At 42.2% G+C, this 18,659-nt stretch overlaps 1 protein-coding gene across 1 annotated transcript in view; it reads right to left on the bottom strand.

Annotated features, from left to right (window-relative positions):
- The window catches only part of ETS1 (ETS proto-oncogene 1, transcription factor), a 127,068-nt gene extending 109,091 nt beyond the window's left edge, over positions 1-17,977 (bottom strand). Inside the window, exons 1-2 of the mRNA XM_057749321.1 lie at positions 17,903-17,977; positions 3,477-3,559 (exon numbers count right to left, since the gene is read on the bottom strand). Of these exons, the coding sequence (XP_057605304.1) occupies positions 3,477-3,545 (69 nt within the window). The 5' untranslated portion in view covers positions 3,546-3,559; positions 17,903-17,977. The remainder of the gene's footprint in view (positions 1-3,476; positions 3,560-17,902) is intronic.
- Positions 17,978-18,659: the final 682 nt, after the last annotated feature.

Genomic DNA, 18,659 nt, shown 5'->3' with positions numbered 1-18,659 from the left:
TGAGCTCTGAGAGCAGGTGAGTGGGCAGTCGTATATTCCTTCCCTCTGAACAGTTCATGATTCCTAAGCTCATGTGTAGCCTGAGGGCCATCAATCCCCGAGGACCACCTCCACATCTTCCTTGCTGGTGAGGCTGCCAAGGACAGGGACATGTTTGGTCAAAACCTGGGGCAGCCCATCCTCCCATTCCTGCCCTCCCCCAGCTCTGTGGACTCAGCGGCATGAAGGGGAGGATGACGCAGGAGAGGACCAGGGCTGCGAGGGACTTCCAGGGCGCGCGGAGGGTTCACTAAGCCAGCATAACAGGAAGGAGCGCTTCCTCCCCTTGGATGAAAGGGTCCCTGACACACAACCCGTATAAGTACCTGAAAACGTCACCCCCTCCCACACAATGGCCAGACAACTTCCAGAAGTGGCGTTTCCCTACCTCCCCAGCTGTGACATCACTTCTTTCATGATGGTCTCCCTAGAGGCTGACCTTAGAAGGGGGAGAACTTGTCTCCTACTTCTGGCAAAGGGCCTCGAGGCAGATAATGGGAGTCTGTGTACAGTGGCCAGTACCCGAGGGATGAGATGAATTTTACAACGGTTGCAGTAATTATTTGAAGGTTTCTCCTGGTACACCAAATGACCAAACCACACTAACATGACCTCTAACTCACAAATAAGGAATCTGAGACTTAGCAGTCTTCAGAGCCTAGAAAATATTCGTGTCCTGGTGTAGAAGGTTGTTTCTTGGACAACTAAAGCAGCCTGCTGAGCAGAACCCCTCATAACATGAATACAGTCTCACATCTTTTTTCTTTTTTAAGATTTCCTTTTCTAAGGCAATAATTACAAGTAGTTACACATAGTACACCCCGCCTTCAAACCTGATCTTGTGGCTGTTCTAGGGCAGGGCTTTTCAACCTGGGCACTACTGACATATGAGGTGGGACACTTCTTTGTCGTGGGGAACTGTACTGTGAAGTGCAAGACGCTGAGCTGTATCCCTGCTCTACCCTCTAGATGCCAGTAGTATCCCCACCCCCCAAGTTCTGACAACCAAAAATATCACCAAGTATCCCCTGGGGGCAAAATCACCCCCAGATTAAATACCCACTGCTCTTACGGTTTTCCTTTCATCCTTAAACTTCCCATACCTGGGATCGTTTCTCTTCTTGGTGGCCCAGGCTAGATAACACAGACACCAGGGCACCAGGCTAGAGGACTTGGATGCTTGGATTAAGCACCACTGGTTGAGTACTAAACAACGAGGCTCCAACAGAACTGAGAAGGCTCAGGTGCCTGAGACGTTGAAGTTCTTGTCTGGGAAAGTTAGTAAAGTTGTGTTTACTCCTCCTCAGAATCTTAGATTGGGATTGGGAGTGTGAGGTTTGCTAGTTTCTCTCATACCAATGTCCCAAGGTTATATTCTGTAGACAATTTACAAATTCTTTGACTGTTATTATAGCCCAGCCTAAAGTTGGAGCTTGTCTGTAGGAGCTGGTTCACTGAGCTTGAGCTTGTCCTCATCAATTTTATTTACCTATTTTTTTTAATTAAAAAGGACATAGGTGAAGCAATCTGCTTGCTCTATGGTTCTGAAAGTTTGCCTAACCAGTTCCAGTGGATGGAGAATGAGGTCCAGAGAGAAGTTATGAGCGAAAGTGCTAGAACGATAACTTGGCAGGTCTCTTACCTAAGCTTCTGCTTTTATCCAAGCAGCTTTGAAATATCATAGTGAAAAGGATCCCACACATTGATAATGTTTTTCAGATATGGCTATTGGTAGTGGGGATAAATTGGTTCTTTGTTTTGAAACCATGCATAAAATGCATTAAATACCAATGTATTCAGTTGGTGGTGGGGTCTTTAGTTGAAAATACACACTTAGAACTGTTTTATAGTTTTTTTAATCTCATACAATTTCCAGATGCCCTGTCTAGGATAACTTAATATACTCATAATAAAATTTATTTCAGCACCTAAAATAAATAAGAATTTGCATGGCATTGCTTTTTCCAGTGAGTTATTAAACTTGTTTAATTGGACAACAATGCTGGCAAAAAGAATTAACATAGGCTGGCTTTTAAATCTCCCTTTCCAAGTCAATGGCACAGGTTTGCCCTGAAATCACAATATCTTTATTTTAACAAATCTCTACAATATCATCTTTAAGAAAATTTTAGTGTCATTTGTGCTGACCTTAGATGATACTCTTTGAGTGAGAAGCAGAAGGAGACTTTCCCTGGCAATGGGCTTCAGCCCTATGGACCTTAGCAAGCCTCTTGGCAATTTCTAAGCAGAATGGAGTGACTTTTGTTCTGGACTTGTGTGTGTGTGTGTGTGTGTGTGTGTGTGTGTGTGTGTGTGTTTTCAACATATTTCTGATGTAAATTGTACTCTAAATGTTTTCCTGATTATTTTTTTAATATAGTGAACGGTGTTTATATGAAAACAGAAGCCACTTAAAAATATGTGTTACAGAATAGCCAGTGAAGAAAGATGTGTTAATCATTCCTTGAACATAGAATAGCTTTTTAAGTAATTATTTTTTCAATACTACAGAAAATAATCTTCAAACACATCAGATCTTTTGACATACAATTGCAGTGAGAGGTCATGGCAAACTGAAGGGTATTAGTGTTAAAAATTCTGTGGAACCTCAGACTGGACAAAGCTTGCTGTCAAAAAAGAGCTATGGTTGATTGGTGTCTATATAGACCCATAATGTATTTAGAAGGGTTAACAATAAACTTATCTGTCCATTTCCAGAGTAAGTAAAAAAAGATGAACATTAATGATGGCTATCTTTATACAGAAACACACAGAATTTAGAATCAACAGTTAATGATTCATCTGCTAATATTAAAGTTCATGCAACGTTGGAATTGATGAGTGACAGGATTATGGGATCTCTCACACAGTAAATCTATAAGAAATTTAGCTGAATATTTCTACTGATCAGCACATAGCTTGGGTGAAAGCCTTCTTCCCTAAGAGCAGAACATTTTATCTAGCCCTATTTTAAAATTCCTTTTACCCCTCTTATTCTTGGACTCTGGAATTTTTCCTATCAGCTTGCCACATTTTATTTCCAGTTTCAAATTCTGTGATTAGAAAGCTTGTATATTTTAGCTTTTATGTATGAGGACAAAAATAATTTCAATTATGCTAACAATAGGTCTAAGGTACATCAATGTGTGAAAAATCTTCACCAAATGAACTGAGCTGTGAAAAATCACCTGGCTTTAACCGTTACTCAGGTTTGAGTCATATTCTCTGTAACACAAAAATCTTTCTCAGCAAATCCATCGGTCTAGGATGTTTTACTTTATATGGTGATAAAATGACAGATAATCTCACAATCTTCCAAAAGATACAAAGCTGATTCCAACTGTGGAATTGGGTTCCCGGCTGCTTCTGTCTAGGAGAGATCAGAAAGCAGGAACCAAGGGAGGAGAGGAGAGGGCAGGGAAGGGGGTCCCACTTACCACCACCGCAGGTCGCATCGCTGAGTAGGGGGCAGGGCCGCTCACTGCAGACTCCACAAAGTAGCTCATCACGCCGTCAGCACCTGCGTGGGAAAAGGCATTCACTGAGCTGCTGGGTGCGGAACATGCATGGACCAGAAACCAAAGGAGGGCTCGGAGCAGGTCTCCTTAGGAACCGTGGCATTCACTTCTTTGCGTTACAGAGAAAGAAATGAAAACTTCAAAAAACAAAGTGGACAACTGCCAGCACATGGAGAATAAGGCAGACCCCAGACAGAGCCAGTCCCCTGCCTGCAAGGTAGTCTGGATGGCGGTGCCTGATGCAGACAGGAGGCTGGCAGAGTCCACCAAAAAACCTTCTATAGGGTTTCTGGGTAAGGAATGGGTCTTGTGTGTGTGTTTTAGTAACATTCCAGTCTATATATCTCCCTCCCTCCACCCCCAGTCAGGCCTGGTCCTCCATTATACAGAGTGGCATTTATCAACTGATGAAGGACCAAATAAAGAAAGGATTGGACAGAAGAGGGATGGAAAACCTCCATCAAGGAGGCACGTCAACTAGGACCTCGAGACAGATAAACAGAGAGAAGCCCCGAAAGGGGAGGTGAACATTACCCCTGTTGAAAAAAGGAGAAGGGCTATTAAACAAGTCTTGTTGAGAGCTACTATCTCCATTCAAAGTCTGAATGACCATCACGCTTGAGGAATGTTCTGGCTGAAGGGATTTTCCAGCTAGCTGTCGGGCATCAGGAAAATAGTTTATATAGTAAACATCTCTGTTGATTCAAACGTTCTCTAAGGTACACTAGTTCACATACTTTCATAAATTCAGTATTACACACTAAAAATGTCTTTCTTGAATGATTTAGAAAATTAAATTCCTAGGTACGTCACTCAGAGGCCAAATTCCTATTGTTAGGGAGTGATATTTGGGTTTCAACTCAGCTACTTTCCACTTTGTATTTGTCCTTTTCCTTTATTCTTGCAAACAATTAAAGCCACTGACCCCATTTCAAGAAATATAAAGAATACTGTACGTCTTATATTCAATTTGCAACTTTGTTCACCATCCTGATACACCTTGACAGACAATGAGCATATATATCTTCTTTCATACGAGATGTATTTAAATAACATAGTTAATGGACTTTCCTAGCAGTTGGTTGTCCAGTGGTTAAGACTCTATGCTTCCACTGCAGGGGCCACAGGTTTGATCCCTGGTTGAGGAACTAAGATCTCACGTGTCACGCAGCGTGGCTGGGGTGGGATTAAAAAAAAAGGTTAGACTTCAAAAATGAATAAATAAATAAATAACATAATATAATTAAAGTTCTGAACTACGAAATTACACTTACTAAGGGCTACTATCACACAACAATTAACATCAAACAGTTCAGAAGTAAGTTAAAAGTCTTCTGAAGGCGTAACTTATCCCAGAACTGTGCTTATTGTTTTGAACTAAAATATCACCTTTTTATGATGTCTTTTCTCCCCAAAGTAGAATGCAGTCAAAATAATATTAATTTTAAAAAACGTAAAATAACTAAGCGTAACTACATTCATTAAGATGTCGTTTTCTGGTTTTTCTGGGACTTGATTGCCAAAAATGGCCCCTAGGAAGAACTCCCCGTTGGTAGAGCTGAAGCGTAGAAAAAGATCAAAGTACCCTAGTCCACGGACGCTGTTCCCATCTGGAGCCGTGGTCCCCTATTTGGTGTTTGCTTCTAAAACTAGTGAGCAGCTACCAAGTGTATCAGACTCTGCACTGGGCAGAGGGCCTGGAGTAAGAAGAAGGAGCCTACGACAGGTCAGCGTGGACACCGCCCATATATTGTACAGAAGCATTCCTGCTTTTTGTCTTAAAACCAGATTTCAAAGTCCTAGTGAGTCATCATTCACACCTCTACCTGCATATCACAGTTTTGGATCTACTCATAGATGAGAGTTAAAAGCTGACAATGTAAATTGTGTCATACTGAGAATGGCTTAACCAAGATCTGATTCCTTAGGGGAAAGTTGCTCATCACTCCAGGGCCCTGTGGGGCAACCTAAACCTTTGGGAAATGTCCAGGTGCAGGGAGTGCTGCTTTGTGCAACCCATCCAACTCTCCGATTTCCTCCAAAAAGCCCCCCAGGTCCCCTGAGTCATCACAGACCTCAATTATTTATTCAACAGGCACATTGAAGGCTTCCTTTGCCAGGAACCATTAATCATTCAGTAAATAATTACCCTGCACCTGCTGTGTGCCAGGCACTGTTCTGGGTGCTGGAGACACATAGGTAAACAAAGACCCCTGACCTCGTGGACCTTATGTTCTATCAGCCTCGGGACAAAGCTGAGAAAGACAGATCTCCATCTGCAGGCAGTGGAAAACATAGGCTCACATAGAAGTATAATAGAAAGTAATGAGTTTACCAACATTATGGGGGAAAAAAGTAAGCAGTCAGTTCTGCTGAAGGCTGTGGAGTAGGAAACCATGGAAGATTGCACAGTGCGACGTGTGACCACACGACCCTACGAATCATCCCTAGACTCCCATGAGCAGCAGCAGACCTCTACCCTTCTGAATTCCTGCTAAACGTATACATTTGTAAAAGAGAGCACTTTTGGAACTGTCAGCTTTGTCCTGAAGCCCAGCTCGAAGGCACCAAGAGGATTCCTCCTCCTCCCAACAACCCTCTACATAGCTGGGAAAAAGGTTTAGTGGAAACATGTTGGCTCCTTCCGATGGACAGAGTGACTGAGAAACCTCGTGGCCCCACATATGGTCCATCCTGAGCTGGGCTGAATTCTCGAAGCTTCGTGCGCTGTGACTGACACTTCCCTCGGGAAAAGCCTTCTGCCCACGGAGGAAGCTGGAAAGAGGGAGTTGCCAGGGCGCTGGCTCGAGGGCTCTCATCTCAGGAAATAACTCTGGGACAGAAATGGATGACAGCCTCATTAATTTTTGGAGAAAGAAAAAAAGAACCCGCCCTGTTTCCACTTGTAGATGGTGACACAGACCAGCTGCTGTAGATGTAAAAACCCTTTCAGAAAAAGCACAAGAACTTTTTGGGGTAAAAAAAAAAAAATTTTTTTTTGACGTGTTGGCCGAGAATTCCCTCCCACATGACAGCTATTTGGACATCGGCTGGACCAGCTTTTTTGTCTTGGCATTATAAACGTTTATGCCTAAACACAAAACAACTGTGTGAGTTCAGATTTACTCCCCAGCCTAGAAGCATCTGTAGGCTTGTCTGAATGCAGAAATGGTTTGAACTCTTCGTAACAGAGCACCGTGACAAGCTGAGTTCATTTCCTTGAATGGGACCAGCAGTGCCGGAGCAGCAAAGTCAAGGTGTTTGCAGTGAGCTGTGCTCAGGAGGCAGCTGGGCTCCCAGCTGCGGCCACCCTGGCCTCCAGGACCCACGTGGAGCACTGTAGCCCCATCCCTCAACACCCCACCACCCTCCTCTAACTATGAACTGTGTTGTTTTCTTTTTTTTTGTAATAAATTTACTTATTTATTTATCTATTTATTTATTGGCTGCATTGGGCTCTGCTGCTATGGGCAGGCTTTCTCTAGTTGTGGCAAGCGGGGTCTACTCTTTGTTGTGGTGCACGGGCTTCTCATTGTGGTGGCTTCTCTTGTTGCAGAGCATGGGCTCTAGGCACAGGGTCTTCAGTAGTTGTGGCACATGGGCTCAGTAGCTGTGGCTCACGGATTTCGTTGCTCTGCAGCATGTGGGATCTTCCCGGACCAGGGCTCGAACCCGTGTTCCCTGAACTAGGGGGCAGATTCTTAACCACTGCGCCACAGGGAAGTCCCGAACTCTGTTGCTTTCTTAGGCACTTAGTGCTATTTCTCATGTCCCTACCCTCCTCCTGTGATCACCTCTGATAGAAATGCCTGCCTACCCTCCTGCTCCTCAAGACTAACTAACCCCTTCTCCTAAAGCTTTTAGGCTTATCGCAGAAGTTAGAGCCACCAGGAACCCTTCCTGAACTGCTGTTCACCCCAGCCTGGGTTGGCTGTCCCTTCTCTGTGTTCCCCACGTGTGCTTCCATCACTGTGCCAACGTACTGTTTTATAAATGCCTATTTCTACCCGCCACTCCCACTAAACTCAGAGCTACTTGAAAGCAGACACTGTGCCTTCTTCATCTTTGCATCTGCAGAATGTAAGACAGACTGTGGGGTATCATACAATTCTTTTTTTTTTTAATTAGTGAATGAATGAATGAACAAATAAATTGGTCTCACAAATCTGAAAATGCAAGCGATAGATCAGAAGTAAATGTGTTTGATTCTCAAATCAGAGACTCTGAATAGATTGCAGATCCAGATGGAGATCCACTGGAAACAATACATTTGTTTCATGATCCATTTCTAAGTGAGAACTCTTTCACTTTACTCACTAGCCATTTAATGTCGCCTCATCCAAAAGCCTCTCCAACACCCGGTATAAACAGCAGCATCCTGTTCCTGCTCTGACACTCAGCCGCTTCCTTCTGTCTCCCTGACTCCCACTCCACTAGAATTTAAGTCCATCAAGAGCAAAATTTAGTCTATTTCTTCACTCTGTATCTCTAGATCCTAGACTAGTGTTGATAGGCAGCTGGCACTCAAATAATTGTTGAATATGGAAATGTAAGTGAGAAAACTTGTACAGGGACTTCTCTGGTGGTGCAGTGGTTAAGAATCCGCCTGCCAATGCAGGGGACACGGGTTCAAGCCCTGGTCCGGGAAGATCCCACATTCTGAGGAGCAACTAAGCCCGTGCGCCACAACTACTGAGCCTGCGCTCTAGAGCCCTCGAGCCACAACTGCTGAGCCCATGTGCTGGAACTACTGAAGCCTGCACGCCTAGAGTCTGTGCTCTGCAACAAGAGAAGCCACTGCAATGAGAAGCCCACGCAAAGAGTAGCCTCCACTTGCCGCAGCTAGAGAAAGCCCGCATGCAGCAACAAAGATCCAACACGGGCAATAAAGAAAAATAAAGAAACTTTTTTTTTTTTTTAAAAGAAAACTTGTACAGACACGTTAACTCACTTAAGCCTCTTTTTTTTCTATGGGGGGGTGGGGAAGACTCGGGTCAATCTGAGAGCTACAATGGCCCACCTGCCACCTCTCCTGTCCATCCTCACCATCTTGGACTTTCAGGATAAAAATGGGCAAACCGTGCAGAGGGAAAAAAGATAGCAGTTTGGTTTACATGGGCGTCTCGCATCCAATAAAGCACTTTGGGACTCTGGGGAGAGCTCGATTCTTCCTAAAGCATGTGACGGCCTCTGGAGACTCCTATCCCCAACAAGCCCAGGACCCGGGCCAGGATCTGCAGGCTGACACTTCCTTCCATTCAGGTCTCTCCAGGGGTGGGTTGGGTGACACGCAGAAGGAAGGGAGGTGGGGGACTTGGAGGAGTGTTTCAGGTCAAGGCAGCAGAAGAGCAGGGAACCTCAGAGAGACTAGGCTTAGTGGAAGCTGAATCCAGTTCCCATCAACCCTGCCCCTGCTTGACTACATGTCTAGGTGATAACTGTGACATCACTTAAGGGGTTTTCATTGCAGTTATATGCTCTTCAAAGAAAGACTATATACATATTTGAAAAAATTTGAAAAAATTACAAGAAAAATACAGAAAAGTCTAACATGAATGTCAAAATCACCTGAAATTCTACCATCTGGAGATAATTGTAGTAATACTTTGTTCAACATTCTGCAGAGTATTTTTTTCATGTGTCCATACAAATATAGCTATAACATATACACATAATCATAATTTTACCTTCACCATACTATTCGCTACATGCTGTTTTGCAATCTGCTTTGTTCACTGCCATTTGACGGAATTCTATGGATTTTTTTTGTCAATAAATACAGTTCTACATCCTAAAGTACACAGCTGTCGAGAATTGTATTGCATGTATGCATCAGACTTTTCTTAATGAGCCTCTCATTACTGTAAAATTTATTTGTCCCCAACTGCTTGTTATTATAAAAGTTCCTAAAATATTTCCTATTCCCATTAAATGCCTAAAAGTGGTATTTTGGGGACAAAGAGTGTGTACAGTGTAGCTTCTATATTTGAATACATATGGACAAAGTGCCTTCCATAACAGAGAAGCCAAAATTATAGTGCCACCAACAAACCCATTGTGATTTAAATTTGACCTTGCCCTCTCGTCTTTGGGTTAGCCTTATAGTTTGAGAATTATGGCTATAACATATCCTGGGTATGAAGACTGCACATGGGGAATACAAAAATGCAATAAAGCTGTCACAGAAGATATAGATGATGCGGTTTTTTCCTCTTTGTAACTTGTGCATAATTAAAATAGATTGCAATGAAGGTTTCTCCTAATATCAACAATTTAGGGTTCCCATAAATTTACATTCAAAGCATACCCTTTTGGCCTGGAATGCAGGAGAAAAAGAATTTGTCTTCCAATAGGACTAGCCATTCAAAGGACACTTTCCCCAAATGACAGCATCTTTGCCATACTAAAGACAACACTGTCACCCATGTCACCGAGGCAACATGTTTGATGTGCAGTGGAAAGAGTCTGAACTTCTTCTTTCTGAATGCCGTATAAATCTGTTTTTAAAGACAAAGACTGAGTGTTACCTCTTTCAGGGGCTTTCCCTAAACCTTCTGGTCAGTTAGATGGACATTCTCCATCCTCCAGCAAGGGATTCACCTTCACAGTGTACCCACCAAAGTTCAGAGTACTTCCTGCATCTCTGCCTCTGCTTCTACATCAGGAGTTACTAGAGAGTAGAGACTGTGTCTTTTTAGCTGACACATGGTAGATGTGCAATGCACTTGTTGAGTAAATGAAGGAAAGACCTGTACATGAATAGTTAGTATGTGCAAGAGTTATGTCTCAGTGCTTCAGAATATCCAAGACAGTGAAGATATCTCTGGGACAAAAAAAAAGGGGGGGGGGAGGGGATATTACCTGTGATGACATGCGTCCATATGCAACCCTGAGGTTAGGTTTCTTTAATGTTAACTGCAAGTAGAATCATATTTTTCTCTAAACTAATGGACATACCCCATTGATGAGTCTATCGTCTCCCATTATTTTCTTGCTAATGCTCATAAGTAGTCTATTTGTATTTTTAAATCATTTAAGAAGATCGCTCCCATGACCCAGCAGTGTAACAAAAGCTACCAAGTCCAGCTCTCCAAGAACTCAAATGTAAGCAGATGTAGATACTCAACAATCTGCAGTCCCCCAAGGAAACTCTGTGGTTACCATGAGTAGAAAACAAATTGGTAAACACAACAGAAGATGGCTTCTCTCTCATTCCTAACTCTATAAGAACCTCATTTTCTTGACTGAGTATTCCAACATGGTGGCAGTAAACATGCCTGCTCATTTCAAGGAGTCAGCACCCACCCACAGAGGCCATGTTCTGATCCATGTGCTATTGGCTTCTGCGTCTTAAATTCAATTCACCAACTCTTCCACCAAGTTCATGAAGCATCAACTCACAGATTACTGAACACGTCAGTCTTGTTTCTCTCCGACTTCACTGCTAACGAGTCCCCCAACTCTTAGTTGAATAGAGGCTTGAAAATGACTCATATCCATCTCCTATTTCTCTGAACAAGTCTCACCTCTTAATTAAGCATGTGCTTTCAGGTCCTGTATGAATTGACATCACTCAACTAACCTTTCTTAGAATACTAAAAATGGACTTCTGTTATTATAGTATTACAAGAGTCACTCACTAATATCTCCTGAAAGAGACAGAGAATATGATGGTTTTAATCTGCTAAACCATAACACTCAGGGGATAAGAGCACCTCGGAGACTGTTTTATGTTTCCTCCTCCTGGAAACAAATGTCTCACTATCACTCTGCTGGAATGGCACTGTCTACATCGGGCAGAATGGTGTTGTCTGTCACAAGCATCAAGGGATTACATTAAAACCTGTCCAGGAATTTTACGAGCACAGTGCCAATCCTAGTCGCTGAAACTTTTCAGAAACAAACGCTCCGCTCTTTCTAGTGTGGGAACATCTTCTGGAAAACTAAAGGTAACAGTCGATCAGCTGTTTGACAGTAAAAGTGGCCACTGCCTTGTCTTCAAATCCTATTCCTCAAATCCTCTATCGAATCATGAAACTCAACAAATAACCACCACTGCCCTTCAGATGTACTCCAGAGCCACGCACATAGTAGGCAGTCCATAAATAACTGAATAAAAAATTGGGATTTTTATCGAGCTAGCTAGTGTTGAACAGCTACACAACCCTATACTGGGTGCTATGGTAATTACAAAGGTGAGAATTACTCACTTTTCTTCTTTATACAGTTGTTTTTCTAGTTGATGAGATGAGAAAAATTTTAAGACCTTGCCACTCAACAGTGGGGTCCTCGCAGAGCAGCAGTGTGGACAGCACTTGGGACCTGGTGGAACTGCAGAGCTCACATTCCACTCCATGTGACTCCTATACGCATGTTAAAGTTTGAGCAATGCTGGCGTGAGTGATGTATTACGGGAACATAAAAGACCAAGGAGTGACTCCTGGAAGGACGTTAAAGGAAAACTTCAAGAGAAGTTGGCACTGAAATGGGCCTTGCAGAACAGGTGGCTAGAGGTATGCACAAAAACTCAGAAGGAAGAAAACAGTGGGTTAGAGAACAGGGAGTAATCCAATAGGTAAATGGATTGTGGGGAAAGTGGAGATGAAATTGAAAGATCCTTTAGGGCAGACTACCACACTAAAAGCTTGGGCTTTTGTAGTATAGATATAAAAGCATGATTGCTTGAGTTTTTTGTTTATTTGTTTGTTTGTTTTTAGAAATTTTATTGAGATACAATTGACATACAATAAACTGCATATGTTTAAAGTGTACAATTTGATATTTTTTTTCTTACTAGTAATGTACATATGGCAATCCCAATCTCCCAATGCTTGAGTTTTAAATTGTAATAATAATAGTGATAGTAAAATTAACAATAATACATTATTAAAGTTAAAGTTATAGTATAAAAAACTGGAATTGCTATTTAGTAAGAAACTAGAAACAGAAAAGAGTAAGTTGGAGGAACAATGTGAAGCATCTTGGCTTCACGAGAACGGCTATAGCAGAGGTCATAGTATATGAGATTCTTGGCCACGTCGAACCCAGAGAAGAGCTGCAAGTTAAAATGTCAACTCTAACCCCAAGGTGGTTGCCAAAGAAATCCCTAAGGAGCCTAGACGTTTAAAGAATTACTTTTCAACTTACAGCGTGTGGAGCTATGTCAGATATCATCTAGAATTTAGATATGGTTCTGGCTCTTAAGAAGCTCTCAACAGCACTGAGAGATGCCATAAATACAGAGATAGCTATTGAGGGAACAATGAGCAGTGCCGGGAGATTTTTAATAATGCTCTTTAACACTGAACTACAGCACACCAGCTGCCTTAAATCTCTCAAATCCAGCGAGCAACTTCTTGGACTATGTCTGATGGTTATTTTTCACGGTGGGGTTTCATTTGTTCTGTTGCCCAAAGTGTAAGTTTCAAATTTCTCAGTACAGTGCTAAACAGCTTCCTGGCATTCTTATATAAAGTGGGATTTTGTAAAGTCAATGAATTTTGGAGTTGGAAAAATCTCATCCAATCTGCCCATTTTCTATTTGAATGAATTGAGCCTAGGGAGGTTAAGTGTTTAGTGGCATGATAAAGAACTCTGGGTGACAGACTATGGCTTGACCAGGAGCTCCTTACTGAGTGTGGGTCACGGGCAAATTTCTGTATCTTGTAAAGTCTTAATTTCCTCAACTGTAAAATAGAGATAATGATGCCAACCGTTTCAGGATTATTCAGGAGGATTATATAAAATAAAACCTTTGCCTATTACTTTACACATGAAAGAATGGGTGATAAATAATGGTTATTATTATTACTGCTATTTTATCATAGTGCCTGGCATTAGTAAGCATTGACTAATTAATAGTAATAGTGGTTGTTATTCATTATTATTTTTACCTCCCAAAGTGGCAGAGGTTATTTATTCAGATATTAAAGCCAGAACCCAGATGTCCTATATCCCTTATCTGTTTTTCTAAAAGACTGGCATTTAAATAATCAAAAAAGGATTCCCTTCCGTAACCATAGATTGAGTAGCCTGAGTCAAGAATGTCACAGGAGAAAAGCGCCACAATTTCTGTAGAATGGCTGTCTGTTTGTACCATTGTTATGCATAAAACCAAGAAGTAAGCATCTTTCTTGCTGTGAGGAACAAACTCACTGAAAGACTGCATGGCACACATGGGGAAATATTGGCAGCTTCCTGAGTTAAACCAGTATCTTTTCGATAGAAATGTGAATCTTTTGTGAAGTAACACTTTGGCAACTAGCTATAAGTATACGGAAGTTGTAAGCTGCTCCAGAAAATATTGCAAGAGTCTTTGGTTGTTCGGGTTTTTTTTTTAATTTTTTTTTTTTTGGTTGTTTTTCCTTTTTCTTTAAAACAGTCCTTCCCCAACTGATTTGCATAGGAATCACCTAGGAATTACCTGAGAATCAGATTCCAAGGCAGAGCCTGGTCCAGCAGGTCTGAGGTACAGCCTGACGGGCTGTATTTCCAACAGGATCCCGAGATGCTGATGCTGCTATTCAGGAGACTTCATTTTGGTAGCAAGGCAGTGTCTGGACTCACTTGGTTAAATTCATGAGTGGTTATAACAAGAAGGTGTTTGGAAGGCAGCCCACAGAGGAATGGGCAACACAAATCTGGGCCACACACTGAGCAGAGGTTTGATTTTTATCTTAGCTGCAACACAAGCACGGCCAGGGAGAATATGCAGCTTAGGACCCGGTGCCCACCTCTCAAGCCACGTGCCAGGTGATGGCTGCATCTGACAAGGCTTCCTGCCTTTCCTAAGGAGCCAGGGTTTGAGTTACTTCACCTCTAATGTCAGGAAACTGGCATCGCTGTTCCTCTCCCCACCGAGAGGAAACCTTTTGGATTAAGGATCACTGGAGGCACCAAAAGGCACTATATTTTTCACAATTTTAAGGGGCTTAAATCTTTTGGAAATTCTTTGTACTACGTTTCGTCAGGCTTTATGCACCTAAAATTATTTCCAAATGAAAAGTTAACACATTTTTTTAAATGCACAGAAGATTAAAATCCTGGGGGTTTCTCCTTTTCCACACCTCTTGAAAATTTACAGATTGCATTTCTCTCATTGAGACTATTTTCTTGACATCTTCACTAAAAGTTTGCTGCTTGACTTCATCCTAGTAAGTACTATCCAAACTGTCCCCTCTGCGTTCTGGAAGCAGGAATATCAAACCTACCCTCCTGTCTAAGGAGCAAAATTGATCAAAAAATATCCTTCCCTCACTGCTCTAGGTAACATTTTTTTTCCATCTGCTCTCCCAAAGCATTCATATACTGTATCACATCACTTAATTATATTATCTTCATTTTTAGTCTCTTTTCAGATAAAATCTTGCCTCCTAAAACAAATTGTGTTGATTTTTTTTAAATGAAACATCTATATCTCCTTCTGTGACTGTCACAGCACCCCACACAAGGCTGGGCACAGGAGTGAAATTCAATCAAAGTTTGTCCCAAGAGGGGTTGAGGAAGAGATTTACTAATCCCGTCAACTAGACCTCGCAGCCTTTCTTCAGAGTCAGTGTCTTCCTAACAATGAATCATTAACCCACAGATTCCTCTTTGGAAAATTGGCCTAAGCCGCAGTCTTCTCCCAGATAAGCAAGCCATCAGTCTAAGCAGAAAAATATAGCCTAACTGTGTGTAAGTGCCTCAAAGCTACTGAGGTTCCTATGAGATATGACTCCAGCTGCAGCTGTGGACCCACATGGCTTTGGTTCTAATCATGTCCCACCACCAACCAAGTGGTTCATAGCACAAGCCTCAGCATTCTCATCTGCTAAATGAGGATAACAAGATCACCCACCTCAGACTTCATTGCAAATTAAAGAAGCAGCCCGTGCAGAGCACCAAGGGCCCCGAAACATACCAAGTCCTCAATAAATTTCAGGGATGATTATACTTCTTTGGGTAAAGTGGAAAAGACCAGGTACTATGTCCAGAGAATCATCTAGATTAAAAGGCCAAGTTCACCAAAGTTACATTTTCAGTAGAGCAAAGACAAAGGAGATGAAGGGGCAAAAATGAGTTGTCTGCATATCTAAGCTAGCCCAGGATTGAAAGAACTCACAAGATTCCCCTCAACTGCCACTAACTTGCTGTCCACATTTATTTCGCTCAAATACTAAGTACATTTTAATTTCCATAAAGAAGGGGGGGTGGAGGAGGGGGAGGACAGGACGGGCGAGAAAGGATGCCCCAGCTCCCTTCTGCTGGTTAAAGCAGAAATGGAAGTTTTGAGTGGGTAATTAGAGAAGGAAAATTGCTGTGGAAAACAGATCTGTTCACCAATCAATAAAACCATGAGGAACAGCAGAACTTGAATTATCAACAAGAAATCAGGCAACACTTTGAGGCAATCAGTGAAGCAGGGAGGTGGCCCCGCTAACTATTTGTTTCCCCTCTGACTTGCCCTCCCTGGGGACCTGCACTCACACACCCAATCTGTTACAGTGTTACTTCAGACTGTCCCTCCACCTGATTGGCACTGCTTTTATTCTTCAAAGTCCTATGCTATTCACTTCTATTCTCTCATCACGGTGAAACAGGTGGAGCACAAATCGTTACCCACATTTTCTTTTGTTATCCACACTTTAAAGGTGAAGAAAATAAAGCACAGTCATGTCAAATAACTTGTTCTCAGTTCCAAAGCCAATCTCTAACAGAACCCAAGCCAGTGCTGGTGCCAGTTCTGACCCCTGTCGCCTTTGAACTCCATTATCATCTGAGGCAGGGAACTGGCCCAGATCCATGCTCTCAACCTGTTCTCCAAGGTCACAGCCGACCAGATGTTGAAGGGTTACGCCCTGTTACCCAGGCTCTACTCTTTGACCTCCAGGCACCTCTAACCAAAAAGCACTTCGCGTAAGGAGCTGGTGAGGCAAAGATGCCCTCTCTGTAGTCAGACCCTCGACTTCCCACATCCTCAGTGGCGGAACCAGGACGGAAGAGGCTGCCTGGCTGCCTTCACTGTTTGTTTTTTCACTACTCAGTTGGCAAGGATGGGAGTTGTTGATTTACAATTAGAAGCAGCATGCTTCTTCAAATATTAATATTAATAACTACAATGCTGAACACATGAAAAGGTCTTTTCATCTTCAAAGCACTTTGCAGACATTAATCATTAGCTCTCCTTCCCCTCCGTTCAGAAACAACAGGTAAGGAAGAATCTCCACAGTGATAGCGGCCACCCAGCACCCTCCCTGCCCGGCCCATGCCTGTAGAAGCAAAGGGGTTTCTCTTTATTTTAGATAAAAAGAAGGCGGTACCATCCAGAACCACAATTGTTGAAAGAGTCAGAGTGCCAGGCATTTTACAAATCAAATGGAGCTGCCAGAGTTAGTGTTTTAGAACTTGGATTTCCTGTTGTTTAACAAATATCTCTCTTTTCAATTGCACAGTAATGGTATGAAGTAGGAGGGAAAATGGCCTTGTGATTTAAAAAAAAAGAAATCTTACCCAAAAGGTAATAAGGAAAACCTACAATCAAATGCCTTGATCTTGGTAACCCAGCATCTTCTAAATAGTTCAGCTACATGAAATGCAATTTTAATAGGGGGTAACAGAGATGTTTTAATAGCAGATAAAAAGCCCCCAACAAAATGAAGTTGCCAGATATAGAAGCACCAATGGAGGAGAGCGGCCATCCACACTCCCTTGTCCATAGCTCTGCCCTGGATTCAAGCTCTGCAGTGGAGGTAAAAAATACCCTCCTTGACTTTCAGAATCTCCCTGCCTCAGATACAGTCCCCTGGAAAACTGTATGTCACAAGACAGGGAAAAACACCAAAAACGCAAGTTTGAGTTGCAAAACAAACCTATAGCGATTTCCTCAAGATAAACGCAATTTATTAAGCTGCTGGGCTTAAAATAAATTTTTTTTTAAAAAATTAGAAAATAAAACAATGGCTCACTAAGAGTGAAGGAGAAAAAAGGAAAGAAATGTCTACATTGAACTACAGCTTTATTTCTTTGGAAATGCTCCAATCTGTGAAGAAAATTCCGTTTCTGACAAGTACTCGGCGAGTGTCTAAAACGTGCATGATTTTGCTCTTATAAAACAGGGAAAAGAGAGAAACGGTCTTGATTTCAGACTATTTCAACCAGGTTAGGAAGAATTTTTGAAAATGGTTATTAAACAATTGAATGGAAAATAAAGGGGAAAATGTGAAGAGAAAGAGAAAGCCGCTTATATCCTGAAAGTCCCTATCAATTTACCGGTTAATTCCACCAAATAAAAAAAAAATAAAAATAAAAAAGGAAGAGGAAAATGGACTGCAAAGTTTTTAGGCAGAAGCTCACACCCCACTTACTACTTTGCCGGAGAGACTGGATGAAGAATAGGTCCTGAGTGAGCTTCCCTCAGTGTCTGTGGTCTCTTTCCAACTACCTGCTGGAATCCTCTGCTCGGAGGCTAAAGAGGATGCAAAGACCATAATGTTTCTAATAGAGCGGCCTCCTTAAATTGGGGGGTGTGGTCAAGCCTAGGAAAGGGGGAAAAAAGGCAGTGTTCCACTGGCCCCTGACTCCACAGAGGCAGCCACCAGGACAGCAAATCATGTTACTGGTTGAAGTAATACCAGCTATCACATCTTAAATTATATCATTGAAATTACGCTTCAATTAAATATAACTCAGCCATGGAGAGTATGGGGAGGGAGATAAGCAAAGGAGAACCCCCCTGCCTTTGCTATTGCTTTAGATTTTCTCTCTACTGAATATGTGAATATTCATGATTCACATTTTTTTACTTTCTCCAAGGAGCCCCTGTTTAACCTAGGCCAGGGGTCAGGAGAGGGCTGTAGAGTCAGGGCAGGAAAGACTGAGGGCAGACTGTCTACCGCCCCATCTCCTGCTGGGCTTATCTCTAGTCACCTGGCTTTATCTCTAATAACCTGATGTGCAATGTGATGTTTCCTAAGGAAAAGAAAATAATTCTATGGAAGAGAGCCGACTAAACTGAGAATTTGGAATTCTGAAAATTAAGCTAAGTTACCCTGTTCGTTTAAGTCTGGTTTTAGGTGATCTCTAAAAAAGATGATTGGAGTGACTCTGATTCCTAGTCCGTGG

The sequence above is a fragment of the Hippopotamus amphibius genome, chromosome 9 (assembly GCF_030028045.1).
Source record: "Hippopotamus amphibius kiboko isolate mHipAmp2 chromosome 9, mHipAmp2.hap2, whole genome shotgun sequence".
Taxonomy (NCBI): domain Eukaryota; kingdom Metazoa; phylum Chordata; class Mammalia; order Artiodactyla; family Hippopotamidae; genus Hippopotamus; species Hippopotamus amphibius.
Note: the sequence above shows the minus strand (reverse complement) of the source record. Positions and strands in the feature narration are given on the sequence as shown.